Raw genomic sequence first — 27,555 nt, forward strand, 5'->3', positions numbered from 1 at the left:
CAGACGTGCCTGCACCATTGCTTGCCATTGCACTGCTTCAGGTTGAAGGATGGCCCAATGGCGGCGGTTCATTTGATAGTGGAGGCGAGGCAGCGCGGGAGTGAAAGTGCATCTTGGCCCCTGAACGGTTTTTGGTGTTGATTACATGCATAATTAAGGGACTAATATTTTTATTGAGAAATTGATAGGCTTAAAGCAAAAGAAATACAAAGGTATGAAGAAGGATCCCAAAATATTTTGAAGCATGGTGTTGGAGCATATAAGAAGAATGATTTATATTTTTTTAATTTTGAAATTGACTATAGGAACACCGTACTGTAAAGGGATGCGGCTGGTTGGCTTGAGATGTCAAAGTGTTATTTTGAGATGCTAACCACCCATAAGAGACACCACAACTTTGCACATTAACATGTTTCTCACAGTTTCTGTGTGTGTCGGAAGTTCTGACGTGGGGTCGGAAGCTTTCGACAAGGGGTACTTAGCAGACTTTATTTTCATAGCATCGGAAGTTCTGACCATGTGTCGGAAGTTGCGACAGGCACTTTAACACCACATTAACAACTAGGTTTTGGGGGTTGGGTATTTATACCCCCTCACCTCTCTCTTCCTTTGTTGCTAACCTAACCTGAAATAAACACCTCCTTGAGCATTCAATATTCCCTCCTACTCCCTTCTTGAGCTAATCCTTAAGATATTTGAGCTAGGGCTTAGGTGAGAGGAAGGTTTGAGGTGTGTGATTCTAGCTTTGAGTGTGAGGTCAATCTTGTTCATCTCAAGAGCACTTGAAGCATCTTTGGTCTTCGATTCACATTTTTTACCCTTGAAGCTTGCTTCTAGACAGTTTGGCACTGCCTGTTTGAGCTCCCTCTCGTTATGGTGCACTCAGAAAATTTGTATTGCCCATCCTCTTGGAGGATTCATAATGACTGACCTAATCTTCTTTTGTGGTTTATTGGGAGATGTAAAGGGTTAGTGAGGATCCGACTCTTTGTGAGCTTCTCAACGGAGATATAGTTTTCTTTGTGGGAGTGAACTTCGGTAAACAAAATCATTTGTCTCGTATGTTTATTGTGTTTTTCAAGTTCTTGTTAACTTAGAACTTGTTTGGTCCCTATATATCCATGAGTTTGTGAGTTTTCTCTTGTAGGGATCACCTGTAGAAGTATATCTACATCTTTGATGAACTTTTGATTCAAATAGATTCTGTTAAAAAAAGTTTGCATTTGAAATTCGTATAGTGCTTTATCTGTTGTTGGAAGTTCCAACACCGGAAGTTCCGGCATATTTGACACCGTTGTGAAGTCAGACGGTGTAGGTTTGCTGGTGGGAGGACGAAAGATCGACTGACACACGGCATTTTTTCTCCTTCTCTCTTTCAAACCATGGTGAAAATTGATGTAATGTTTCGATGTGAATGTGCCATGGATTAGGACTTACTTTGTAACATTTTACTTTTTCTAGGAATGTTTCTAAACATTGCTAATTGGATGAGCCCGTACAAATCCTATCCATCTAGGATCCATGGGTGGGTATGATTTGCTATTAACACGGCACCTAAATATGTCGTAGCACTAGTGATGGTAAACCTTGACGGGAGCGGGGGCGGATCCGGAATTTCCCTACAGATCTCGGGTTCTAAGACCTAACACATGACGGGTGCGAGGATGGATTTATACTTCCCCGCTAACCTAAGGTCCGAAGTATACATTTCGTCCTTAAAAACTAGCCCGGACCCACAACAATAACTATATAACTCTCCGTTCTCTCCCCGTCTCCCGGCCAGTGCACCGCACGCCCGCACCCCCAGCCCCAAATCCCCGTCGCCCCCTCGCCCAGTCCGCCTCCGCCTGTCGCCCGCGAGCGCCGCCGGGCGCCGGCCGCCCGCCCCCCTCGCCCTGTCGCCCGCGAGCGGCGAGCGCCGCCGGCCGCCCGCGCCCGTCGCCCCCTCCCCCGCGAGCGCCGCCCGCCCCTCGGCCCCCTCGCCCGCGAGCGCCGCCGGCCGCCCTCGCCCGCGAGACACTGAGGCAGGTAAGTGGCCATCTTTTTTTGCTCCTCCGTTGCTTCACTGAGCTTATATAATTGATCTGTTTCTTACTTCTGTGACTGTGTTGCAGATCGTTGGACCAGTTAACACCAGCGACAACTACTTCACTGAAGGAGAGATCTTCATGTTCATCTGATTTGAGGGAGCAAGTTGGCACCTAGACATCAGGTGTAACAGTGCACATGTCAGTACTCCATGCTATAGTTGATAGCTGATAGTTGAGCTAAGAAATGATGCTATCTGACCACCTTCTGGGACCCCAACCAAAATTATCAATGTTGGTGTTTCAGGCAAGTCAAGCACCAGCAACCCTGACATATTACGGCCATTATTAGTGTTCTGATTAGTTTCTCGGTTATAGTTTTATATTGTTGATTCACCGTTTATGGCCCCACATTTTGCCCTATTGTTTAATTTCTAAAAGAAAGTTCTGCTCCAGTCTTGAAAAAGATGCGGAAAGCTAAGAGGGGTGGTGCTGATCTCACTAAACGCATTCGCAAGAACAGAAGAGCTTGCAAGAATGAATCATTGTTCTCAGGTCTGCTAGATCTTCCTCTTTTCTGCTAGGTTTCCCCCACATTTTCAGAGCTTTATTTGATTATTCACTGTTCACAGTTGCCTTAATGTTTTATTTCCTTCAACTAGGTCGCTTCCTTGGGGACTCTAATCAAGATGTTCGGTCTGGGCTCAGTGATGGGCTAAAATCATATTTATCTAAACGTGTTTCCTCTATTACTTTGTGCGATGGTGATTATATATGCTTAGTCGTCTCAGTTGTTCAACAAATATATATTGAAACGCCACCAGTTATAAATAATTTAAATTGCGATCTTCTGTAGGAGACAGAATCTTATTTTCATGCTCGGGCATAGCTATGGAACATCAGGGTCACCTTACAAGGTTTCTGACTTCTGCAAGTTTGGTCAGAGCCCTCGATGGTACAAACGAAGACCATGATGACTTAAAGGTTGGCTCTGACAATCATCCTTTACTGATTTGCTTAGTTCAGATAATTGTGTGCTCATTTCTTGCCTTATTGTTTTGTAGATTGAAGTGCGACATGAAGGCAATGAAGTGCATATGGGGATTGTGGGTGAATTTGATTTAGATCACAACTTTGCTGTTGTCAATGTCCATGCCTTCCTTGATGTTCAAGTTGGACCTTTCCAAAGTGCACCGGAAATTCTGGCCCACGGTGAGATATTAGTAGCTATAGGGCGTGGCGTCTGTGGTGAAATAGTGACCAAGAGTGTGGAACTGGATGATGATTCAAGGGTATCTGAGGATGATGAAGATCTTGATTGTAAAATCTCAGAGGTACACTTGCATGACGATATCAGCATTTTATTCTATTTCTGTTATGCTGTTTTGCATGGAGGCAATAAAAATGATTTTTTATTATATATTTAACTGTTGTTCTATACAACCTCATTTTGTTCAAATGTAACCCTTGTTGCCTGTCACCTTTATTATGGTATTAGGCTTGGGAGGGTGGGCCAGTTCATTCTATTGATGGGACGGTTGTTGGCATGAACCTTTTTTTGACCATGAGAAGAGCCGTTTTCCTACCATGGGGCACAATTCTCAAGCATCTGGAGCATTACTGGACATCCCAGGAAAAGAAGACTGGTCTTGCAAAGGTTTACAGGTATGTCTAATCGATATGTGCCCTTGATTAGTTCACCTGCTCTATTCTACCTTAACTCTTCTCCTAAAAGAGCTTATATGGTTAGCCCTTTTGCGTGCCAGACAACATATGCATGCAATAATCTGGATCATTTGCTGCTGTTCCTTAGCCTATATGGCATCTGAGTTTTGCACTTCTCAGTGTTTACTTTTAATATTAACTTGTTTCTTTGCCACCTCAACCAACATATGGTTACCTTTGGCATGTATCACGCATTCACTGTTGTCCTGTAAGTAATATTTCTTGTGCCAATCTTGAAAACTGTATGTGTCTTGGAATGTGCATTATGATCATGTGTTTTCATGAAACATTTTCCACGTGACTTGAGGTCCTCTTTTCTCTATCTTGTTACTTGCCTATGATTCTACCATGTAGGTTTTGGCACCATTTTGCGTATTAATGCATGGGTTTGATCCATTTTACTTTTTTGGTTAGTAGTCAACTAGTCATTTTATGTTCTGCAGGATTGGACCCGTATGTGAGAAATATAACAGCCATCCAGAAGGTGAGTGCGCAAGCATTCCTCAGACTGCTTAAAATTCATACCTATTTAGAAGCTGTGCAAGTCTAGAGTTTACATTTGTATATCAACTAGTCTGGCCCTTTCACTTGTACCCTTATATTTTTAGATCTTATCAGGGCATATGTACATTACATCTTGGGTATGTTCATGCACTCTAAATTCTAATGTGAATTGTTGCTCAGGTTGTTATCATGATATAACTAGTGTTACATGCTGATCGTTGTGCGCAGAATTTTGTGAATTTACTTTCCGTGTATACTATTAGTATAGGAAAAAGTCCAAATTATTCCCTTCAACTATGTACCAAGTCCACATAACCACCTAAACTATAAATCGATTTACTTAACCCCCTAAATTTCTAGAACTTCTAAAACCAGCTCATTTTTCATTTTTGACACCCAACTAAAACCGGTTTCGCCACGTGGGTTTGCTTGTTTCGATGAACGGAATGGCCACATCATCAACCATCTGCTGCCAGCTCTACCCTCTCTTCTTCTCTCCCCTCCTTAGCTGCTGCCGTCACCCCTCTCCTGCTCTCTTCTTCCACCGCAGGCCACCAGAGCTGAAGCTCCTCTTTCTCTTCTTGCTTCTCCTCCCACGAACAAGAGGCATGCTGCTGCAGCTTATCCGCTTCCCTTCCTTCCAATCAGCGCAGACCAAGCACATGCCAGTACCAATTCAAGCAGCAACCGCAAACCACATCTTACTCCCTCCACCCCCAAACGTAAAGCACCAGAAAACCCCAATGCGATCGGATCCTCCTGCTGCTCTTGGCCAAATCCCAAACCATGGCCCACAACTTTTCTCCCCAAGACTTGAATCAGCCACCACCAAGCAATTCTACTCCTCGTCTCTTCCTAATCAACCCCACCAGAGCAACAACAACCACAGCAAAGCAAGTTCGATCCCTCCCTACTCTCTCCATTCTTGCCTCCAACGAGAGCAGGGCAAGCACATCAGCAGCACGCCACGGCCATGCCACTTCTCTCTCTCCACGACGCCGTTGCTGGCTTACACTCACCCGCGCCACGTGCGCTTACTGCATGAGGGAGTAAATCGCCAGTGGTGCCTCGTCTGTTGCGCTTGACAGTTAACGGCACCACTCACAACTTACGGGAAGAGAGGACGCGGCCAGGGAGTAAGGAGCTGGTGGTGCCACTGCTGAATCCATGTGCATTACCCCGAGCATTGGGTCAAGGTTACGGCAGGCTGCACTGGCAGCGCGAGGAAGCGGGCAGCTGCAGCGAGCGGGCATGTGGGCCAGCACGTGGCATTGCAGTTAGCTGCTGTGGCAGGTAAGCAGCGGATTGCACCGTGCCGCATCAGAACGCATGAGGATGAGGGTGGCGGCAACAAGAGGAAGACGCCGAGAGCAGATGTGGACAATGGATGATGATGTGGCCATCCTAGTCATCAAAACAAGCAAATCCACCGTCCAGGTGGCCAAAACTGGTTTTAGCTGGGTGTCAAAGGTGAAAAGTGTGCTGGTTTTGGAAACCCCGGGGGTCAAGTAAACTGTTTTATAATTTAGGAAGTCATGTGGACTTGATCCATAGTTGGAGGGAGTAATTTAGACTTTTTCCTACCAGCTTCTCATGAGTTATACTGGTTAGAGCAGTGAACTTGCGGGGTCGTTGAAACCCCCTTGCCAGTCCATGTTCGAAGCCTGGTACTGCTTCTTAAAACAAAGCCCAGGGGTCGTCTCCCCCCTGAGGTCAAGTTTTTTTTAATCTAGACTTTTTTCCTTTAGTATTTGTCAGCACTGATCACTTGACCTTTGTTGCACCAGTACATGGAGCTTTTGTCAACCAGGAACTGTTAGATCTAGACTCCATGGGTTACCCTAAGTTACCATCCTCCATGTTAGGAGGTGAGTAAGTGCTTCTAATTTTGCTGACCTTTTACAGTTCTCCTGTACCACTAACAACTATCCAACAATGTATATTTCTCCAGATGGCATGATTTTGGTAAATACTTTTGAAGAAACTTTTGGCGACATGCATGGTGAAGGTGTTTGGAGAAAATTCAGCAAAAGAGCTTCTAACATAAATCGCAATATTGTTGCACTGGCTTCATACGATGGTGATTTTACATTGACGTGCCATTTACTGTTTCATTTCTGTTTTGAGTACAAACTAGCTGATAACCAGAATCATGGTACACAGGAGAAAAAAGGTTTTTTGCATGCACGGGTTTTTCTATTGAGTGGAATGTATCTACGATAATTTTGACATCAGCAAGCTTGGTTAGAAATTCTGGTGATGAGAACAAGATTGTTGAAAACTTGAGGGTTGGTGCTCATTGTTCTGCAACAGCTGTTCTTTTAAGGTTCTGCTTAAATCTCATCACTGTATTATTTGCAGATTGAAGTGTTGCTTGAGAATCAATGCATAGAAGGGACGTTGCAGCATTATAGTCTACATTACAACGTTGCTCTAGTCAGTGTCAAGGATTACCCTGCTCCTTGTGCATCAAATACTGAGCTTTTTTGGACAGAGTCAAAGTCTTTTAAAGTAGCAGCTGTAGGGCGTTGCTTCAAATCAGGAGCGCTAATGGCTACTATTGGGAATCTGGTTTCCTGGACAGGCACCCTTGATTGCGATTTCCTCGCACGTTCCACATGTAAAATCAGTAAGGTAATCTTGTATTTTTATTGCCTCATTTTTCATGGTGATAGTAAATACTAATGTTTTTTACAAGGCATAATTTGACTGTCTAAAAGCGAGCTTTTACCGTAAATTCCCCTGACATTATTTTGCTTGTAGTTACAACATATGGCCATGAGAAAGTACTTTGGAATCTGAATCTAACAGTATCATTATTTTTTTGACAACCTAGATATTATTGGTTTAATCAATGGTCAAAACTTGAATTTGTACGGACAAAATACGCCTTGTATTTCTGAGCAAAGGAAGTATATAGTTGCATTGGAATGAGTTGCCTAGCAATACCTATTTGGAATAGAAATCACAGCTTGTTCATGTCAACTTTCTAGGTTGGGATTGGGGGCCCTCTTGTTAATCTTGATGGGGATGTCATTGGCATGAACTTCTATGATCAGAGAATAGGAACCCCTTTCCTGTTTTGGGAGGACATTTGCGAAATTCTAACATCGTTTGAAACAAAAAGGTATTCAAGTGCATATCACATTGTTCTTTTTTGGTACATTTTAAGAAGCTTGCTGAAGCATAATATTTTTTTTGGTATGTTGACAGTAAATTTGGTGAAGTTGGCAATGATAGTGATCCCTCTGGTTCGCCTTTCTGGAAAATGAATAAAGATAGGAATACTAAGTTAAACAGGTTGGTATTCTGATGCATGTTACTATATGTTAAGCTGGGGTCAAGTTTTGGACATAAATTATTTTCATTTGAATTTAACTGCAGGTGGCCTGTGCCCATGCCTCGCTGGTGCCATCTTGAGGATAGGGATGAGGATAAATCTGATGATGAGTTGGGCTTTGAACCCAAATCTGGCCGCAAGCGGAGATACGGTTACATCAGGGGAAGGAAAGTCGTGCTCTTTTAGATGCGAAACTCGAGCTCTTTTAGATGCAGTTACGCCCTTGATTGGGTCTCACAATCTCCATATTATTGCTGGTTTGAGATGGCAGATGTAACCCGTGGCTTGCTGAAGTTTGTGATATGCGCTTCGTTTGTATCTTGTAATTATTTGGTGCTATGTTTGGCATGCAGTGGTAGTTCGTGAAGACCGGTTAATTAGCTGCCTGGGGGTCTGTCAAGTACTGTTTTGGCCTTTTGGGCACAAATCAATGTTCTGTGTTGGAAATCTGCCAACATATTTAGAATGGATCCTCTGAGTGACTTCAAATGTTACCCTCGCTGACATGTGGGGCCCATATAATTAGTGACTGAGGATCTATGCCTTTTGGGCATATTTGGGCTTTGGAATCCTTTATGCAAACTGTTTGGTTCCTTACATATAGAACAGTTCCATTGAGTGACAGCACCATTTGGAAGGGTCTCTGCCAATAAATAGACCAGCACAAACTTTTCACTAAGATCCCTAGAAGTTGCAGGCTGAGGGGCACCATCCACACATTCGCCTGCTTGCGTTTGCTGCAGAGGGGGCCGCATGGCTGCTGGTTGTTCATAGACTCTCCTTCCGGTTCCGGGGTGCCTGCGGCGCCCCCTCAGCCCGGCCACGTTGTCGCCATTTGCCGTCCGTCTGTAAGGGCAGCTTCAGCGTTTGTTTTTAGGTGGTGCTACGAGGAGAGAGGAATAAGGTGCCAAGGAAAAATCTGCTGGACGATGTGACTGCTGGCCATTGGGGGGGAGGGGGGTGTTTGCATGCGCCATTTATTCACGTTTGGAGTGAATTTTGCAAAACTAGATTTAGTGATGTGGTCTTGTCTTACCAATACTGTGTTTGCTATATGTTAAAGTTGCCCGCTTCCCTGCGGGGTTCCTGACCTTTTCCCTGCGGAGGAAGCCCACGCGGAAACCTTCCACGCGTGATCTTTCCAACCCAAGCCTGCGGGGAGTTTTCCAGCCCGAGCGAGCCCAACATCCGCGCGGAAACAGACCTAACCTGCCGTGGCCTGGCGATTTTCCCCGTCACGCCCCCGACTCGACTTCCTGCCGCTGCAGTCACCACTCGCCGCATTCGGGCGCACCTTCTCCGACAAAGAGGTGCTCGGGGACCTCATCGCCTGCTCCGCCTTCGTCGTCTTCCTCACCTCCGTCAGCTCGCTCATCTTCTTCGTGCTCGCCCTCGGTGCTGCAATCGTCTGCAGTCCTCCGCCATCGCGCGCCCCTCGCTGCGGTCTCCTCCACCACCTCTGCATCAGGTAAGTCCTCCTTCGCCAGCCTCTCCTTACCATGCTAGGGTTTCTCCTCTCCTTTTCTCACCTCACCTCACAGTCGCAAAATTTCTTGCAGATCTTGGGGAGGAAAAGCTGCAGACACAAGCGAATGACGACCTGACGCAGTTTCTACGGCGGCGGACTTGCTAGGTTCGGACTCCCCTACCACCTCCACCTCCCCATCAGCCATCAGATGCCGCCTTTTGCTCTTTTCTTTTGTCTATAAGAGCTTTTGATGCTGAAATGTGTACAAATACGCAAAGATCCGGTAGGAAGTTGTCCCATTTCTGTTGTAGGAATGTTCATTTTGATCCTAGTATGTTTGGAAGTAGGGAGGGGCCATTACTTGTGCTAGTTTCTGTGTGCAGCTACCCAAGTTGCACAATTTAGATATTTGGCATCCGGGTTATAAGATTGAAATGCAATCGTTCGTATTTCCTAAACGATAAGCATCTCATTTACAGGTTTCCTTTCTCTTGGCCCAAGTGAATGATGACTAACTGTGAATTTTGGTTTCATCAGTCCTGTAAATGTTTATTTATGCTGGACAAGTATCTGTATCTTCCAAATGCTGTGAACAGTTCATGTTCTGGAAATATTTAAGCTGAAAGCTCTGCCACATTAACCTCAAAAGAGGCCTAGTTGATGTTGATTACATGATATAGATAGACAAAGTTCTCTCATTATCTTGCTGAATAATAACTGGAATCTTGTAGGGAGAGCTTTTTGCAAGAACAGAGCTTGAATGTAGATTCAGATTGACAATGATTGCCATTGCTACTTCATTATTCTGTCTTCTTGCTCCATTTTGCAGAGTAGAGTAGGTAGTGCTAGATGTTCAAAAATTTAAAGAGAAAAGCTGGTTGTGGTACCTTTTTATACTTTTACCGAAGTTAAATATGATTCTGAATACTGTGGTTCCTACTTGCTTAGCCATGTTGGTGGGCTAAGAATCCCAAAATAAATAAATATTGGTCTACATAGGTTTATCCGTTATAGCAACATTTCCACTAGAACTAAATAAGTTATTTCAGAACTATTGTTCAGTTATATTTTTCACAGCATGATCTGAACTATAATGATAGAGAAATAGCACCATTTTACTACTAGATCCCATCTATTTTTTTTTCCTTTTTGTTTCATTACTAGTAGTTCCAATCTGTTTGCATGCTGACCGCTGATTGCTAAGACCAAGCAACATTATCTTCCTCTTTTCCCTATATATACACCATGCAGCTAGCCTGAGTACAAAAAAAACCCCGCAGCAATGGTGCACATTGACATAACCCTTTTTTCAGGGATACTTTTAGGGGTCATGAACACACATTCTTATTGTTCTATTTGTTGGGTTACTATATTGATTTGTTAGCCTGATTTCTCTTATTGTTCTATTTGATGGGTTACAATACACTAGATAATGGAATCTTAGGAGGAGCAAGTTAGGCGGTTCTTGTTGGAGGAGGAGGAAGAGGATGATGAGCTATTTTTTGTACTTGTTCCTGCCATAATTCCGTAGCTACAAGAAAAGAAAATACTTGTGCACACATCTTCTCTTCTTAGTGCCAAAAAGGTTAAGGAAATCATTGAAGGGCACCCAAGTTGGTGTAAAGTTCAGTTTCGAATGGAGCCTGAAATATTTAAAGCCACAACGGACTTTCTTAGAAGAGAGAATTTGCTCCATGACACACGAGGTGTTGCTGTTGAGAAGCAGATTGGGATGTTCATGTTTATGCTCTCACACAATGCTAGCAACTAAAGGCTATAGAAAGCTTTTCAACGCAACGGCGAGACAATCCATCGGAAAATAACAGGAGTTTTCAAAATAATTCCTGCCTCAACTCATCGATTTGTGAGACTTCCAAGTTCATTCCAAACTCATCAAAATCGCGACAGATCCTCGTTTTATGTCCTTCTTTCAGGTGTGCATAATACTTTCCCCAATCTTTTCTTTCCTTGCGTTCCAAGTCCTTATTTTTTTTCCTTCCATGCAGAATTGCATTGGTACAATTGGTGGCACTCATATACCAATCACCATCGTAGAAGACAAGACCCCTCCCTACAGAAATAGGAAAGGAACCCTATCACATAATGGTATGTTAGCCTGCAACTTTGACCTTAACTTCAAATTCATTTCATGTGGATGGGAAGGGTCAGCATCAGATGCAGAAGTCCTTAGATGTGCTGTTAGCAAAGGATTTATTGTGTCAGAGAGAAAGTTCTATATTGTAGATTTGTAGATGGTGGGTACGCAAATACATCATCATTGCCCCATATCGAGGAGTTCGGTACCATCTCAGTGAGTTTAGAAGGCGTCGTTCGTTTGAAAGTGGTTATGCAAACTACAAAGAATTGTTTAACCATCACCATGCATTGCTTCGCAACCATATAAAGAGGGCCATTGGTGTTCTAAAGAAGAGGTTCCCGATTCTGAAAGTAGGCACTTTTCCATCTCATAGAAAATAAATTCAAGATTGCAGCTGTAGCAATTGCATTTCACAATATAATTAGAGGGAAAAATGGTCAAGATGGGTGGCTGGATGACCAACCAGAGTATATCCCAACAGATCAATTTGTTGACGTGCCGAAGGGGGACAACAACTATCCAAGTGAAGCGGAGTCAAATGATGGCAGTACTCTAAGAGATCAGATCGCACACCAAATGTGGGTTGCTTATACTAATAATAATTAGTCTAGTTTGATTCCTCTAGTTTGTAGTTTGTGTATGTTTTGCTTATGTAATTTTTGGAACTGTCTACTACAAACATTATTGTAATAAGTGCCTTTTTTAATGCAATTGTTATCTTTGTACTTGAATTTCTTTTTTTGAGACACCTTGATCTTGCTGATGTTTCTTTGTACTTCATCTTAACATGTTTTGGAAAATGCAGCCATGGCAGGTGAAGTTGATAGGGCTGCTTGGAACTCCGCTTATGAGAAAAGTCTTGTTTAAATATTACTTGAGTACAAAGATAACCCCAACTATAAAGGTCAAAATGGTTGGGTACCAGAGGGCCGGAGGATTATCACCAGCAAGTTCAATGAGAAGTTTCCCGTAGCTCATTTCACAAAGAAGCAGGTGCAGGAGAAGGAGAAGGAGCTCAAAGCTAATTACAAGGCACTAAGAGATGCTAAAAGAGACAGTGGTAATGGTTGGAATGAATCTTTGTGTATGATACTAACGGAACCAAAAGTATAGGAGAAGCTAATTGCGGTAAGCCATTTTGACTCTATATAAAATATGCTAAGAAGTAGCTAAGTTATTGTTGTTAACTAATTATCCTTTTCTGTTACACTCAATAGAATCATCTAAGAGTAGCAAAGTTTTGTAAAAAGTCATTTCCCCTCTTTTACCAATTGGAAGCACTATATGAAGGTGAAGTTCCCTCACTTGCATAGCTTAATTTATTGCTTTCAGCATCAAATAATTTTGTGGTTCTTATATGAGTTCCAATTGTCTCTTGAAAATAGAAAGTGTTTCTATAGGAAATAGGAAGTGTTTCTACAGGAAATCTAAACATCACATCAACCATGCAAGTGGATCCACCTTCTACTCCTGCACCTCCTGTTGCTCCTGCTGTTCCACCTCTTGCCCCTCCTGTTGAAAGAAATAACTCTGAACAAAGCAGTAGTCACTTGGGTGCTAATCCATTTGCTTCGAGTTTCGATGGCCAGGAGACTTCTAGTGCACATAATGAACACAATGAAGCTCAAGATTCAAGACAGGAAGAAGGTGGAAGTGGGACAAAGCATAAGCAAAGTCACATTGGATCTGCTCTTGAGGGATATATGGAGTACAAAAAGAGCCAAACCAGCAAAACTTTGCAAGCTTTTGAAGAAAGGAAAAGGCGTGAGGAAGAATTTTCAGTTGAGAAGTGTGTTGATCCAGTGGATGCTATGGTGAAGTAACCGATGAGGAGAAGTCATATGCTTTGGATGTCTTTTGAGTCTGAGACACACATGAAGATATTCATTACAACCAAGAATCCTAATGTTCGATTAATATGGCTAAAGCAAAAAATTAGGTATGTCTCTTCGAATATGCTCAGTGTATGGTTCATGAAAAACTTACTTGTCTCATTATGTCTAACCATGTAAAATTTTGCTTTGTGTGAACCTTCTGCTGCTGACATGGATAAATTATTTCAATTTTTTTTGGTTAATTGCAGAACCCTAATGAGAAGCACTACATGATCCGAGAGTCAATCGTCAAGATCCCAAACGTACTTGTCTCTGTGCTTTTGTACCACTGCGTAGTTGGTGATCTTCAATATTGTCTATGTGCTTTTTCTGGGAAAAACAGTATTGCTAATTGTCATATTGGGGTAATGTTCTTTGGTTCGTAGTTGGATTCATGTGAATGCCCTATTACTAAGTCTATCCTTTTTTAGGTGTCTCTTTGAATATGCTTAGTGTATGACAATTATTAACCTTCTGTAGCTTCTATGACAATTTATTAACCTTCTGTAGCTTCTATAAATTATTATCTTGATCATTAACTTTGACTATTGATTTACATGTCTGTTTGTCTATTTGTCTGCTTTAAATTATATGTTGAATCAAAACCTTTAATTGTTAATCTAACTGTAGATCTCTCATGAACCATACTTCAGTGAGCTAAGTACTACGTGATCAGAACCAAGTTGGTGTCGTTGGGATGGAATGAACCATCTGTGCTATGTTTTATTACCGATGGGAACAAGGATGTAGTTGTAACTAGCTAAACCATATGTGCTCTATTTAAGTACTGTTTGAATGCGTTTATTTTAGCTGAGCATCTGGGTAACTGTGCTGAGCATTTGGCTAAACCATATGTGCTATGTTTGAATGCTCTGTTTTTACTGAGAATCACTGGTCACTGTAGTCGTAACTGTGTTGGAATATGTAATGCTTTACTGCTTATTACTACTATGTTGAATGCGTTTGAATGCTCATTAACCCATCTGTGCTACTTATCACTGGTCGCTTTATTACTTATTAACCCATCTGTGCTACTTATCACTATGTTGAATGCGTTTGCTGTTTAAATGCGTTTGAACAAGGATGCTCCTGGCCTATTGATTTGCCACTGGGAAGCTACAAAGGGGAATTTAGCATCTTGGTTCCCAAACCCAGGTGGGGAGATCCTCCCGACCTATGGATTTGCCACCATGAAATTGATTTGCCACTAAACTTCCCATGGTGGTTTTTCTCCCTGAGGGCTGGTTTGGGAGTAAAGGGTTATTAACCCTGCGTGATTTTTCACGGACGAGGATTTCCCTAGTTAATTTATTTCCTTTGATTTCCCTGGGCACCGCTGCCCCCCTTCCCCTTTGCTGTTTGGCACCGAAGAAAGAAAACAAAGGGAAATTACTCTACTCTGATATATATGTATATGATATGTGGAGAGCAGCAAGATTTGATTCATGTACTTTCTACCTTGTGAAAATTGACAAACACTACAAGAAATTCCATGCTTATCTATCAACAACTAGAGACCATACAATATTTGTCTTCCCTGCTTAACAGCACATATGTGTTGCACAGTTAATACTACAACACATATAGGTCTACGACTACAGCAAAGTTACGACTACAACACATAGTAGAAACAGAGCATTCAAACATATGGAAGTGATTCTTCAGCTTCCTGAGCTCCTCCTTGACACAGATTTGTAGTCTTTCTTCTATCTAGGGAAGTGATTCTTCGGCTTCCTGAGCTCAACAAGATAGCATTCAGTTACAACAGTGATTCACAATGTCAAATGTATCATGGTAAAAACTTGCATACTTTGACTAGCAGTGATTAGCAGTGTCATTTAAATCATTGGCAATCACTTGCATACTTTGACTTAACATCTGCTCGACGTGAAGCCATTTCAGCAGCTGAGTCAGAATTATACAACTGTATATGATAGGTGTTCCGGTGGACATACAAATTAACTGAACAGATACCATTTTTCAGCATTCAGACATTACAAACAGAGTGATTCACTTGACACTTAGACAGAGTAATAAAACTGTAAAAGTACACTTCAATTCATTACTAGCACACATATGGATGGAAAATGCACCAGAAGAAATAAAGATTTAAAGTACCAATGCATTGCAGATCTCACTAATCAGCTTTGCTGGGTAGCATCTAATTTGCCATTTTCAAAGAGACAAGTACCTTTGAGATCTTGGCGACTGACTCTCAGATCATGTAGTGCTTCCCATCAGGGCTCTGCAATTAACAAAAAAAAAGTGAAATAATTTAGCCATGTCAGCAGCAGAAGATTCACACAAAGCAAAAATTTTACATGGTTAGACATGATGAGACAAGTAAGTAAATTATGAACCATACATTGAGCATATTCAAAGAGACATACCTAATTTTTCGCTTTAGCCACATTAATCAAACATTAGAATTCTTGGTTGTAATGAATATATTCCTGTGTGTGTCAGACTCAAAGACATCCAGAGCATATGACTTCTCCTCATCGGTTAATTCGACCATAGCATCCACTTGATCAACACCCTTTTCAATAGAAAATTCTTCCTCACGCCTTTTCCTTTCTTCAAGAGCTTGCAAACTTTTGTTGGTTTGACTTTTTTTTACTCCAGATATCCCTCAAGAGTAGAGCCAATGTGACTTTGCTTACGCTTTCTCCCACATCCACCTTCCTGTCTTGAATCTTGAGCTTCATTGCGTTCATTATGTGCACTGGAAGTCTCTTGGCCATCGAAACTCGAAGCAAATGGATTCGCACCCAAGTGACTGCTGCTTTGTTTAGAGTTACTTCTTTCAACAGTATGTACAAGAGGAGGAACAGTAGGAGCAACAGGAGGTGCAGGAGGAGGAACAACGGGAGGTGCAAGAGCAGGTGGATCCACTTGCATGGTTGATGTGAAGTTTAGATTTCCTGTAGCAACACTTCCTATTTTCAAGAGACAAATGGAATTCATATTAGAATCACAAAATTATTTGATGCTGAAAGCAATAAATTAAGCTATGCAAGTGAGGGAACTTCACCTTCATATAGTGCTTCCAATTGGTAAAAGAGGGGAAATGGCTTCTTGCGAAACTTTGCTACTCTTGGGTGATTCTATTGAATGTAACAGAAAAGGATAATTAGTTAACAACAATAACTTAGCTACTTCTTAGCATATTTTATATAGAGTCAAAATGGCTTACCGCAATTAGCTTCTCCCATACTTGTGGTTCCGTTAGTATCATACACAAAGATTCATTCCAACCATTACCACGGTCTCTTTTAGCATCTCTTAGTGCCTTGTAATTAGCTTTAAGCTCCTTCTCTTGCTCCTGCACCTGCTTCTTTGAGAAATGAGCTACGGGAAACTTTTCATTGAACTTGTCAGTGATAACCCTCCATCCCTCCGATACCCAACAATTTTAACCTTTATATTTGGGGTTATCTTTGCAGTTCAGTAATATTTCAACAAGACCTTTCTCATAAGCGGAGTTCCAACCAGCCCTATCAGCTTCTCCTGCCATGGCTGCATTTCTCAAAACATGTTAAGATGAAGTACAAAGAAACATAAGCAAGATCAAGGTGCCTCAAAAAAAGAAATTCAAGTACAATTGCATTAAAAAATAAATTCCAGTAATATTACAATAATGTTTGTAGTAGAAAGTTCCAAAAATTACATAAGCAAAACATACACAAACTAGAGGAATCAAACTATACTAATTATTATTATTATAAGCAGCCCACATTTGGTGTGCAATCAGATCTCTTAGGGTACTGCCATCGTTTGACTCCCCTCACTTGGATAGTTGTTGTCCCCCTCTGGCACATCAACATATTGATCTGTTGGGATATACTCTGGTTGGTCATCCAGCCACCCCTTTTGACCATTTTTCCCTCTAATTAGCCCTTGTTTAGTTGCCCAACTCTGGGGTGCCAAAATTACTGTAGCAACACTGTAGCATTTTGTTTGTATTTGTGAATTATTGTCCAAATATTGACTACTTAGGCTCAAAAGATTCGTCTCGCAAAGTACAACAAAACTGTGCAATTAGTTTTTAATTTCGTCTACATTTAGTACTCCATACATGTACCGCAAGTTTGATGTGATGGAGAATCTTCTTTTTGCATAGTGTTAAAGTTGGGATTTGGGGGTGAAGTAAACAAGGCCTTATATTGTGAAATTCAACTGCTGCAGGTGCAATCTTGAATTGATTCTCTATAGGATGAAAATGGCCCTCTCTATATGGTTGCGAAGCAATGCATGGCCGATGGTTAAACAGTTCTTTGTAGTTTGCATAACCACTTTGAGACGAACGACGCCTTCTAAACTCACTAAGATGGTACCGAACTCCTTGATACGGGGCAATAAAAGATGATGTATTTGCGTACCCACCATCTACAAGATAGAACTTCCCCTCTGGCACAATAAATCCTTTGCTAACAGCAGATCTAAGGACTCCTGCATCTGATGCTGACCCTTCCCATCCACATGAAATGAATGTGAAATTAAGGTCGAAGTTACAGGCTAATATAACATTATGTGATAGGGTTCCCTTCCTATTTCTGTAGGGAGGGGCCATGTCTTCTGCGATGGTGATTGGTAGATGAGTGCCATTGATTGCACCAATGTATTTCTACATGGATGGAAAAAAAGGAATTGGCACACACGGAAAGAAAAGATTGGGGAAAGGATTATGCACTTGGAAATAAAAGATTGGCACCTGAAAGAAGGGCATAAAATGAGAATCTATCGCGATTTTGATATGAGTTTGGAATGAACTTGGAAGTCTCACAAATCGATGAGTTAATGCAGGAATTATTCTGAAAACTTTTGTTATTTTCCTATCGATTGTCTCGCTGCTGTGTTGAAAAGCTTTCTGTAGCCTTTGGTTGCTAGCATTGTGTGAGAGCATAAACGTGAACATCCTAAGCTACTCCTCAACAACAATACCTCATGTATCACAGAGCAAATTCTCTCTTCTAAGAAAATCCATTGTTGCTTTAAATATTTCAGGCTCCATTCGGAACTCAACTTTACACCAAATCGGGTGCCCTTCAAGGATTTCCTTCACCTTTTTGGCACCAGGAAGAGAAGATGTGTGCACATGCATTTTCTCTTCTTGTAGGTACGGAATTATGGCAGGAACAAGTACAAAAAATAGCTCATCATCCTCTTCCTTCTCCTCCAACAAGAACTGCCTAGCTTGCTCCTCCCAAGATCTCATTATCTAGTGTATTGTAACCCATCAAATAGAAAAATAAGAGAAATCAATAATAGAAACATATTCCTTTTAACATTAGGTAATAAGATGCTCTCATTTCAAGAATTATATGGAATTATTTTATCTTTTCAGTACTAGAATAGAAAACTTTACATCTCATTAGGTACTTCAGTTAATTATTCAATGACTTATACTATAGTTGGTTGCTCCTGTTTCAAAGTGGACAGCCAATGTTGCTATTCTATGCACCGTTCACAGCGAGTGGATAGAATGGCTGACTCAAGAGAAGGCAGACAGACACCCTATTGCAACTAACTCTGAATAGCCATTAGCCCACTAACATGGCTAAGCAAGTAGGAACCACAGTATTCAGAATCATATTTAACTTTAGTAAAAATATATAAGGTACCATTATTCTCAATAGAAATAACATGGATCAACAGCATGCACATAATAACATGACATTGGTGATTAATATAACCTAATGGTAGTTTAGATAAGTCCATTTTCTTACCAGCAAAGTAATAGAATATACAATACAAACACGCTAAAGCTCTGATGTGCAACCATATACAATTCCAGTTGCTTGCTTTAGAACCCATGCAGTTTAATTTTGAGAAGGGTATTGATATAGTGCTACTTTTTATTTGAACTGATCGTAGAAAGGACCTTTAAACAGGACATACGTGAATCTTAATGTTGCTAGCAAAAGTAGCAAAATGGTTAGGAAAAATGAGCATCATAAGGACATTAGTAGAAGTCTAAGTGATTTCTTATCATCGCCATCTCAAGCTAGCATCATTTGCACTAAAAGAATAAATGGTACCTCTTTTAGAGCCTCTTGACCACAGCACTAGCACAACACAACAAGATAAGCAACCTAACAAATTTGATTGCTTCCGAATTCTGAAGCTAAAAATATTCCAAATTTTGTCCGAAAATAGCAAGTTCTTAGTGACTGCATACTTAAGCTAAGGACTAACTAACTTCAACATCCAAATGGATCACAATGTCACATTTTGTAGTGTACTAGTATGCCACATTTTCTCCTCTGTTAGTTGTACCAAAATCAAGTTCAGTGAACTGACAGATATGTGCATACAATGCAAGAGTCAAAATCTTTAACCAATCTTTCTCAAGACCTTTGGTAACTTACCAATAAATGGTATGTTACAGAACTAGAGCAGTACACAGGCAATACATTGACAAACACATTGACCAGGATTTCAATCAGAAATACCCAGAATTCTTTCTGATAACAGGTTAGCAAACATGCACCAAAATTTAGCTAACACCTATTCTTCCCATTGTTGGTGTTCATGAGGCAACAAACAAAATTACATCAACTAACCATGGAACTATACATCTGACTGACAAGGATGTACCAAGTGAATCACCTGATGGCTGATGGGGAGGTGGAGGTGGCAGGGGAGTCCGAATCGGGCAAGTCTGCCGCCATAGAAACTGCGTCAGGTCGTCATTGGCTGTAGGAACCGCGCCGTCGTAAGATCCGCAAGAACTTTTGTGAGTGTGAGGTGAGATGAAAAGAGGAGAGGAGAAACCCTAGCATGGCAGGGAGAGGCTGGCGGAGGATTTACCCGAGTTGGCGGGAGGGCGGAGGCGCGGCAGGTCGTCGGAGACGAGCAGGAGGGAGGGCGATGGTGGAGGAGCGAGCGACTACGGCGGCGGTGTTCGACAAGGGAGACGGACGAGTCGGCGGCGGGGCAGCAGAGGAGATGGGGGCGGCAGCGGAGGAGGAGACGGGGAGCGGCGGCGAAGGAGGAGACGGGGGGTGGTGGTAGCTTTCTGGCGAGATGAGGAGACGCGAGGGAGACGATGTCCTCGGGACGGGGACGGATGCCCGATGCTTGGAGGCTGGGAGTCGTTCCGTGTGGAAGATTGGGCTGAGACGGGCTGGACTTCCTCGCCTAGCAAGCTTCCAAAGACGCTTTTGGGAACTTTTCGCGTGGGCCGCCAGCGTGTGGAAATGGCCGGGAACCCGGCGGGAAATTAGGCTGCCAAAAGGCCTTTGAGGTTTGACTTCCCTTCCTACCAAATTAAATTTTAAGATCATTTTCAACGAGGGTTTCATGAACAATAAGAACCAGTTTGGCAGCCCGTTTTCCAGCCAGGGTCCCGACCCTTCCCGCGCGAAGGCAGGCCGCGTGGAAAATCTCCACGGGGCACCTATCGCCACCTTTGAAGGCTGCTTGACGGTGACCTTCGGCCAGGTATAGCCGATTCTCCACGCGGAAACTGGCCCGACCTCCAGACGTCGGGCAGCGCTCGTTGTCTCCCTCGACTCGACGCCCCCGCATCGTCGCCCGACTCGTCCCCGCCGTCGTAGCGCGTCGTCTCCGCTACGCTCTCCTCCACTGCCACCGCATCAGGTCAATCGATGTTCGCCCGCATCTCCCTGCTGTTCTAGAGTTTCTCCTCTCCTCTCACCGTTTCTTTAGATCTGGGAAGAAGAGCTGCGGCTACTAACACAGCCCGTGCAACAATTTCACCCAGGTGAGGCGACTCCTTCAGAAGAATTTGAATACCCTTGATTCGAATCGGTGGTTTAGGGAAGTGCACAGTTAAATCATATAATTTTCATGGCGATCCATGGTTTCGTGTTCCTGATTTTCATTGGAAATTAGTGTGGTATTTTTTTAGGAATTAGTGTGTTATATTAGGTCCACTAGCTCTCGATTAGTCTGATCCAATTCATATATTTTTACATCCACTTGTTGTGTGCGTATGGATGATTTGTAGAGTTCTTTTCCCCCTACAAATCAATGATGATTGTTTAGGTGCATCTGCTTGGACACGCATTTGTGTTGCTAATTTGTCACTTTGGGGAAATATTCTCTGATTCCTTGCTGGATTCATGTTGATCCCTCTTTTACCTGTATGCCTAGTTATCTGAAGTTAAAAGGTCTTCTGGTTGATGGTAAGCTCAGTTGTCAATTACACTGATCACCATTGCTAGAGAAGTTCAGTTAAGTTTGTTCAGTCAGAGAGAAGTTTAGAACAAGAAAATTTGAGTGCCAAATGTTCATTTTTTTATCACAACTATTAGAACAAGAAAATTTCTTTAAGTATACAAGTAATTATAGTAGAAAATTGACATTGTCCTCTCTACTTTTATCTTGGTAAAGCGTCTGCTAATTTATCAGTGTTTTGAGGTACTAATCCGGTGAGGATCAATTTTATATGGTCCTTCTCAATGTTTGCTTTTAGTTGGATATGGTGTCATCTGCAAGCAACTTTCCAGTTCCCAGGTAATTTCTGCATTTTCTTCAGTTACGATTAGAACTAGGACTTTGCAGAGTCTTGAAATCCTGCTTATAAGGTTGCTGCTATTTTATTTTGAATCCAATGTGCACAATAATTGTGCTGCCAAACTAAATTTGTTATACCTGTTCCCTTTCTTTATTTCAGATGAAGAGGTTTGCGGCACCCAGTTGAGGCATATGATTGAGAGATGGTTCCTGACAATTGCATCACAGTTCATCTTTCTTTCTTCAAGTAGATTACTTTTAGAAGTAGAAATATACTAGGATTTGCATTTTCTAGAGATCTATAGTTTATCTACATCAAGATGTCTACGGCCATACTACAAGTTTCTGAAGTTTGCAGAATAAATGCTTTTGTCGGTGTCATGCTCATGATCTGAAGGACTTTTGTGCAGCAACAGAACTGAATTCACTCATGTTGTATTTTACTTTTTAATATCTGTGTGGATGAATTGACGGAGAGAACTATTTGCTATGGATTAGCTTGACTTGATTAATAATATAACTCCAATTTTGGTACAAGTTCGTGCTATCTTTCTCAAATATTTCCTGATTTTCTGGTGCCAATGTAGATACCAGCATTAGTTACTGTGCACTTGTTTTTTCTAATTTTTTCCCTCAATTTTTCTATTTTATTAGAGTTTTTTTATGACTTGCTGTGTAGACAATTTTGATGACATGGTCCACTATTTAAGAAGTAAGAGAAGAAACTAGTTACATCGTTTCATCTTTTATTATTTTCAAGATAATTTGCAAGACACAAATTGTATTGGAAACAGTTACGTGGCGTTCTGGGAACGCCCACCTTCTGTTTTTCCGTTGTTCTGGGAACGCCCACCTTCTGTTTTTCCGTTATTCCGTTATTCGACTTCAGGTTCAGGGGGTCCGGGTCCGACCTCCGTCTCCAGTAAATCCGTTCGTTTATTTTACTAGTTCGAAAATAATTCAACCCCCACCACGCTCCGCCGCCCCCGAGCCGCAACGCCAACCCGGCCCCGGCCCTCTCGTCTCCCCTCATTCCTCCCCCAGCTCTCTCTCTCTCCCTCCTCCCCGACAGCCGCCGTCTCCGATGCCACGCCGCCGGTCGTCGCTGCCGTTCTCCTCTTCCTCTCCTCTCCTTCCACCCTCCGCCCGTTCCCGATGTCGTGCTGCTACAGCAGCACCATCTCTCCCTCCCTCCCTCCCTCCCTCCCTCTCTCGCAGAGAGGGGCACCGCGACCGCGCGGGGCCGCAGCGAGCTGAGTGGCCGCCACCTCTTACGGCCGTCGTCTCGCTGCCCGCTCGTCCTACGAGCTCCCTCGCTTACCGCGCGATGGGGGAGGCGAACCAGATGGCCGGCAAGGCGAGACGCCGACCTCATCCTCCACGCCCGCTTCTTCTCCCCGCCGGTGACCACCGCGGGCACCAAGTGTACACCCCAGCTTCCGTGGGGTGCTCCGGTGCCCGCTTCCCTGGCAGGCGGCCAGCGCGTCATTTCCCCAACGCCCAAGCGGCGTGCAGCGGCAACATCAAGCTCGGGCACCACGGCGGTGGTGGCCGTGCTCTTGGCTCCGCGTCGCTGAAGGCCGCCCGTATACGACAGCAGGTGCCGGTGGCTCATTCGTTCGTAGGGGAGTGGTGAGCAACAGCCGTGGTGCCTCATTCTTGGTTTTTTAGAAGCGATTCTTGGCTAATGCTCTTAGGGAATTTGCATTGCCAGTGATTCTATCAGAGTGCTCAGAATGGATAGTGTGGATTCTTCTTCCCCATTGTGCCTTGCTCAGCATGAGTAGGTAAGGTTGCTATTGTCGGGTAATCAATTATCTGCATGTAAGTAGACTGTAATAATAAAGTGAAAACATATAATAAATGGAGCACCTTGCCACTATTATTCCAGTAGTTTTTTCTTGGCACCATTTTTAGCCAACCTTTTAATGGAAGGATGAGCTTGACCAAACAGATTACTGTTATTTTACATTGTAGGAAACAAATTCTAATTTTCTAACCCACCAGCAAAAATTATTATCTTGAAAAGGTGAGGAAGTTTTCATGTACCATAAGTGGAATCATCTTTCATGTGACAGCTGCTGTTTCTTCACCTAACCATTGAATAGCTTTATTTTTTCAGTGCCTGGGTTTAAAATTGAACAAACTGGAGCTCGTGTATTTTGTTTGTATATAATATTAAAAGAGAAATTTCGTACCTTATCGAATCAGCAAATGAAAATGTTTCTATGCTTCAGTCCAAAACAAAAATGCACACATTGTGAAGTAAACATGGAGATCATGAGCTGAATTCTTTACCACACATATGTGCTTAAGGATATACTGACAGTTTTTGCTTTGAGGAGAACTCTCAAATCTTTAAGCCACAGTGCATGATATTATCGCTTGTCTCTTTTTTTCTGTGGACCTTTTTCATACTAAATTAGTAATGAGATCCATATGATTCTTGCATTTTGGTCATAGATTTTTGTGCACTGCATGGCTCTTTGTGCTTCAGTTTTTTTAACACAACGGCTAGACTTATCTCAGGCACAAACTGGCCTTGCACATCTGCCTTGCTTGGTTCTGGACAAGAACCTATTTTCCCATACATGGATGCTAACTCAGTAGTGATAACCAATGGTGTGTCCACTTAATCTTTACTTCTCTGTGTTTTAAATTTGTTGCTAGCTTCAGGATCATGATGTTAAATTTTTGTTTTGAACCTGTATGGTCGAATTTGCAGGTTTTGATGTTTTGTTGGGTGGCAGTTTGTGCTACACCGGCTTGCTTCTAAAGAAATGCATAGACAACTCAACATACATTGAGACATGCCCAGATATTGGATATATCGCTTTTGGTATACCGGTCGAATCTTTGTATTGGTGGGCATTCACTGACAGTGCAGATTTATGCAAAAGTGAACTCTTCTATTGTTAACTTGGCTGATCACATCTCCTTTGCAGGTTGTTCTTCACCTGGAGCTTTACATAAGTATAATCTGAATTCTGTGTAAATTGCCAGTATGCCTTTGACTGTTGAACACAAGTAAAATTTCTTATATTTGCACGCAAATTATGTGGCAGACTGGCAGTACATCGTGTTGCTAGGAGATAGCATCATCAGTGTTTTTCGTTGGAACATTTAGTTTTTACCATCATCAACTTGAATGCACATGATCTATTTGTAATCACAATGCCGTTGGCAATTCTCCCATCAGTCTGGCTCAGGAACCTCAGCCTCCTCTCATATATTTCTGGTAAGTGGAAATGTAGAATGTCTACAACATTCCCTCTTATTTCTGATCTTTCAGAGCAATGGACGACTATTAAATTATAATAATGTTTTTCTAAAGAATGACAATATCATTTGACTCTTCCTGATAATATTTCATTTAATTTTTAACAAAAAAATTATCTTTCAGCGAATGAACAGGGTAATAGTTCATCCTAACAGTTCAACTCCAGGCATTGAGTAGCACTCATGGTCAAAATCACGGATACCAGAGAAGAAGAGATATCTGTGCTGTCAGTGTTTGCTTCTTTGCCATTACATCTTTTGCTTTCAATTATGGGTCTCATTATGCTAATCCTTCAGGTAACATTGTGGCTCTCTTCATAGTTCTATTGATTAGGTTCTCTGTTTATGCATGTGAGAATAAGTATACTTGCTTTCTCTAGCTTATATCCATATTTGAATATATCTGAACTGCATGGGTTTTCAATCAACTAATTTAGTGATTTCCTTCTATATTTTTTTGGTTCTGATACATATATGTTTAAATGCATAGAGATGTTTCCATCGACGATCTTAAATTTCCTTGTTTGGGTTCTGCATTTTTTTCAACTATGACATGTGTTTCATTTTATCCTTTTCAACAGTATGATAATTGAAGTTAGAATTGATTATATGTTTTATCCCACAGTAGTGGATACGTTCGCACAAGTGCTACAAAATAAGTATACAATATGATGATTAACTCCATAGTTCAGTCTCACTTTATCCGTATTATTGATTGGCACAGTCCTGCATCTATCATGCATGTGAAAAAGTTCCCAATGGCTCTAGCAAGGCAGTATAGGGATATCTCTATATTCTGCTCTTCTTCCTGATAACAGTGCCAAACCTGTTGGAGGCTATCATGCGGAAACAATTTAGTATCATGAACCTACATCATTGAGAGGGCCTAGAAGGATATATTCAATCATTTGCCTTTATGAATGACTCCTTTTTGTAACACCAAAGTAGCCTAGACTCCAGGCTTGATGCTCTCTAAGATTGATGATTTTGTGTATAGGCATGTACATTGTATAGATATGCATGCTGTTTGTTCCACCGCATGCGCAACATCATTCTGCACCTGTGAGAATCATCTGTACTTTATGCATGTCTTTTTATCTATGTAACATTCTGCATCTGTGAGAATCTGCTGTGCTTTATGCCTGCCATTTTATCAATCTGGATGCTAACTAGTGCCAGTAATGTCTCAGTGACAAGAAATGTAGCAAAAGTCAAGAGTATGCAGCAGAGTATAGTTTGCCTATTCTGAAAAATGTTCTTCCAAAGACAAAGGGATTCAATAGCTGTTTGCAAGAGCCGAGGAGTTCCATAGATGCTGGTAACTGCTCATACTTCCCTTTGGAAACTTTCACTTCTTTATTGTAGCATTTGCAAACAAATATTTGGGGATTCGTGCATTAGAAGTTGACATCTTACTCTAGACTGAGGCTCTTCTAGCCAAGTGGCCAGTTCAGTTCACTAGCTGGCTGACATGCCCCAAAACTCTATTCATGTTAATTGCGAAATAAAATTCTAAATATTGTAATAATTTTTCACTATCCTGGAAACTTAACTGTACTGCATGAAGCCAAGAACCCATGTTGCAAGTGGCATTTATGAACGTACTAACATAGCAAGTTTTAGTAACGATATACTTTCAACTGGTTGTAGTAACGATATACTTTCAACTGGTTGAATGCGAATAGTTCGCGGCATTTTGCTGCAAACATTTACTGATTTGGTTGCATGACTTATACTTTGCCGATTGATGCAGTTTATGATATCACAATTGCATATAAGCATCGGCTACCGACTTTTCTTTACAATGTTTATGGCATTGATCCTTCCAAAATCCACACCATATCAACAACATTCAAGTCTCTTGACATACCAACAATGGAAGGGGAAGTGGCTGGCTGGCTGATCGAACAGTTCGGACTGAAGGACGAGCTCCTATCCAGTTCACGGGCCACTTCTCGAATAAAGGGACTGAAGGGGATCTGTTGACACGTAAGTGCCTTGCGAATTTCGCAGCTGTGGTTAGGGCATCATCACATACCTGACTTTGTTTTCATCTGTGTGGTTCAATGTTTCGTAGCGTTTGCACGTTCGGAGCGTATGTGCATGTGTTCAACGTGTTTTGATACTGGGAACTTTGTATATGGTTTAATCGTTGAGTATTCTTTGCCTAAACTGAGACGAAGAAATGAGTATGTACAACAAGCGGCGCTGCTGTCCTGCAGCTGTGATATGCTCCGTGCAGCTCGAGAGCTTTACCTTCCCTTCATGTCACCACTGGGTACCTTCCCTTCATGTCACCACTCGGTGGCTCCCAACCATCATGGCGTGGTTTCCCATCGGCGTGATCCAACAATATCCTCGATCAAGATCTAATCCTGATTTATCAGAGTACCAACAACTAGCCTACATTTTTAGAAAATTTTTGTACCAACTTATATTTTTTGAATTTGAAATGAATTAGTTATAATTTTTTTATTAAATCAAAATTTTTTAAATTTCTAGAAAATGCAAAACCATCCTCGAAGGGACAAATTTGCCCAGCTTTGACAGTTGGATGCCTCTCCCTGTGCAGTTTTGTAGGTGTGAGTTGAAAATCATACTTCTACTTATAGTTGAAGAGTGAAAATAGGACTTCTTTTTCCTTTTAAAATATTCTATGATAGTTTCAGCCATAAAATGTCGGAATTGGGACACTCTTCGACTTCGTATTCCTTGTATGCATGTTTGATGAAGATTATAGAATAAATTTCACCAGC

At 41.9% G+C, this 27,555-nt stretch overlaps 2 protein-coding genes, 2 long non-coding RNA genes and 1 pseudogene across 16 annotated transcripts; 3 read left to right on the forward strand and 2 right to left on the reverse strand.

The window, feature by feature from the left end:
- The first annotated feature begins 1,964 nt into the window (after nucleotides 1-1,964).
- LOC101757873 lies at nucleotides 1,965-8,170 on the forward strand. Of its 4 annotated transcripts, none has more exons than XM_004972808.3 (15): nucleotides 1,965-2,028; nucleotides 2,115-2,334; nucleotides 2,484-2,582; nucleotides 2,690-2,791; nucleotides 2,884-3,011; nucleotides 3,092-3,361; nucleotides 3,526-3,692; nucleotides 4,196-4,236; nucleotides 6,044-6,124; nucleotides 6,208-6,336; nucleotides 6,420-6,544; nucleotides 6,618-6,890; nucleotides 7,250-7,383; nucleotides 7,470-7,556; nucleotides 7,641-8,170. In XM_004972808.3, the coding sequence occupies exons 3-15, from the start codon at nucleotides 2,495-2,497 to the stop codon at nucleotides 7,780-7,782; spliced, it is 1,767 nt and encodes a 588-aa protein (XP_004972865.1). In that variant the 5' UTR covers nucleotides 1,965-2,028; nucleotides 2,115-2,334; nucleotides 2,484-2,494; the 3' UTR covers nucleotides 7,783-8,170. The 4 variants fall into 4 exon arrangements, with proteins under 4 accessions (XP_004972865.1, XP_004972866.1, XP_004972868.1 ...); XM_004972809.3 differs by having other exon boundaries at nucleotides 2,115-2,228; XM_004972811.3 differs by lacking the exons at nucleotides 2,484-2,582; nucleotides 2,690-2,791 and having other exon boundaries at nucleotides 2,115-2,228.
- Nucleotides 8,171-15,251: 7,081 nt separating this feature from the next.
- On the reverse strand, nucleotides 15,252-16,553 carry LOC101758708 (annotated as a pseudogene).
- An 872-nt stretch (nucleotides 16,554-17,425) lies between these two features.
- Nucleotides 17,426-18,254, reverse strand: LOC105913492. Its single transcript, XM_012846769.1, is given in 2 exon segments — nucleotides 17,426-17,506; nucleotides 17,751-18,254. Coding segments are annotated over 2 exon segments (585 nt in total).
- Nucleotides 18,255-20,477: 2,223 nt separating this feature from the next.
- Nucleotides 20,478-22,054, forward strand: LOC101759373. Its single transcript, XR_215370.3, has 2 exons — nucleotides 20,478-21,520; nucleotides 21,681-22,054. It is a non-coding gene; the product is annotated as an uncharacterized LOC101759373 (long non-coding RNA).
- Nucleotides 22,055-23,076: 1,022 nt separating this feature from the next.
- Nucleotides 23,077-27,062, forward strand: LOC101759644. Of its 10 annotated transcripts, XR_001393230.2 has the most exons (6): nucleotides 23,077-23,152; nucleotides 23,235-24,142; nucleotides 24,246-24,384; nucleotides 24,466-24,493; nucleotides 24,586-26,117; nucleotides 26,553-27,062. It is a non-coding gene; the product is annotated as an uncharacterized LOC101759644 (long non-coding RNA). The 10 variants fall into 10 exon arrangements; XR_001164250.2 differs by having other exon boundaries at nucleotides 24,246-25,096; nucleotides 25,990-26,117; XR_001393223.2 differs by having other exon boundaries at nucleotides 24,246-24,758; nucleotides 24,924-26,117.
- The last annotated feature ends 493 nt before the right edge of the window (nucleotides 27,063-27,555 follow it).

The sequence above is a fragment of the Setaria italica genome, chromosome VI, assembly GCF_000263155.2.
Source record: "Setaria italica strain Yugu1 chromosome VI, Setaria_italica_v2.0, whole genome shotgun sequence".
Lineage (NCBI taxonomy): Eukaryota > Viridiplantae > Streptophyta > Magnoliopsida > Poales > Poaceae > Setaria > Setaria italica.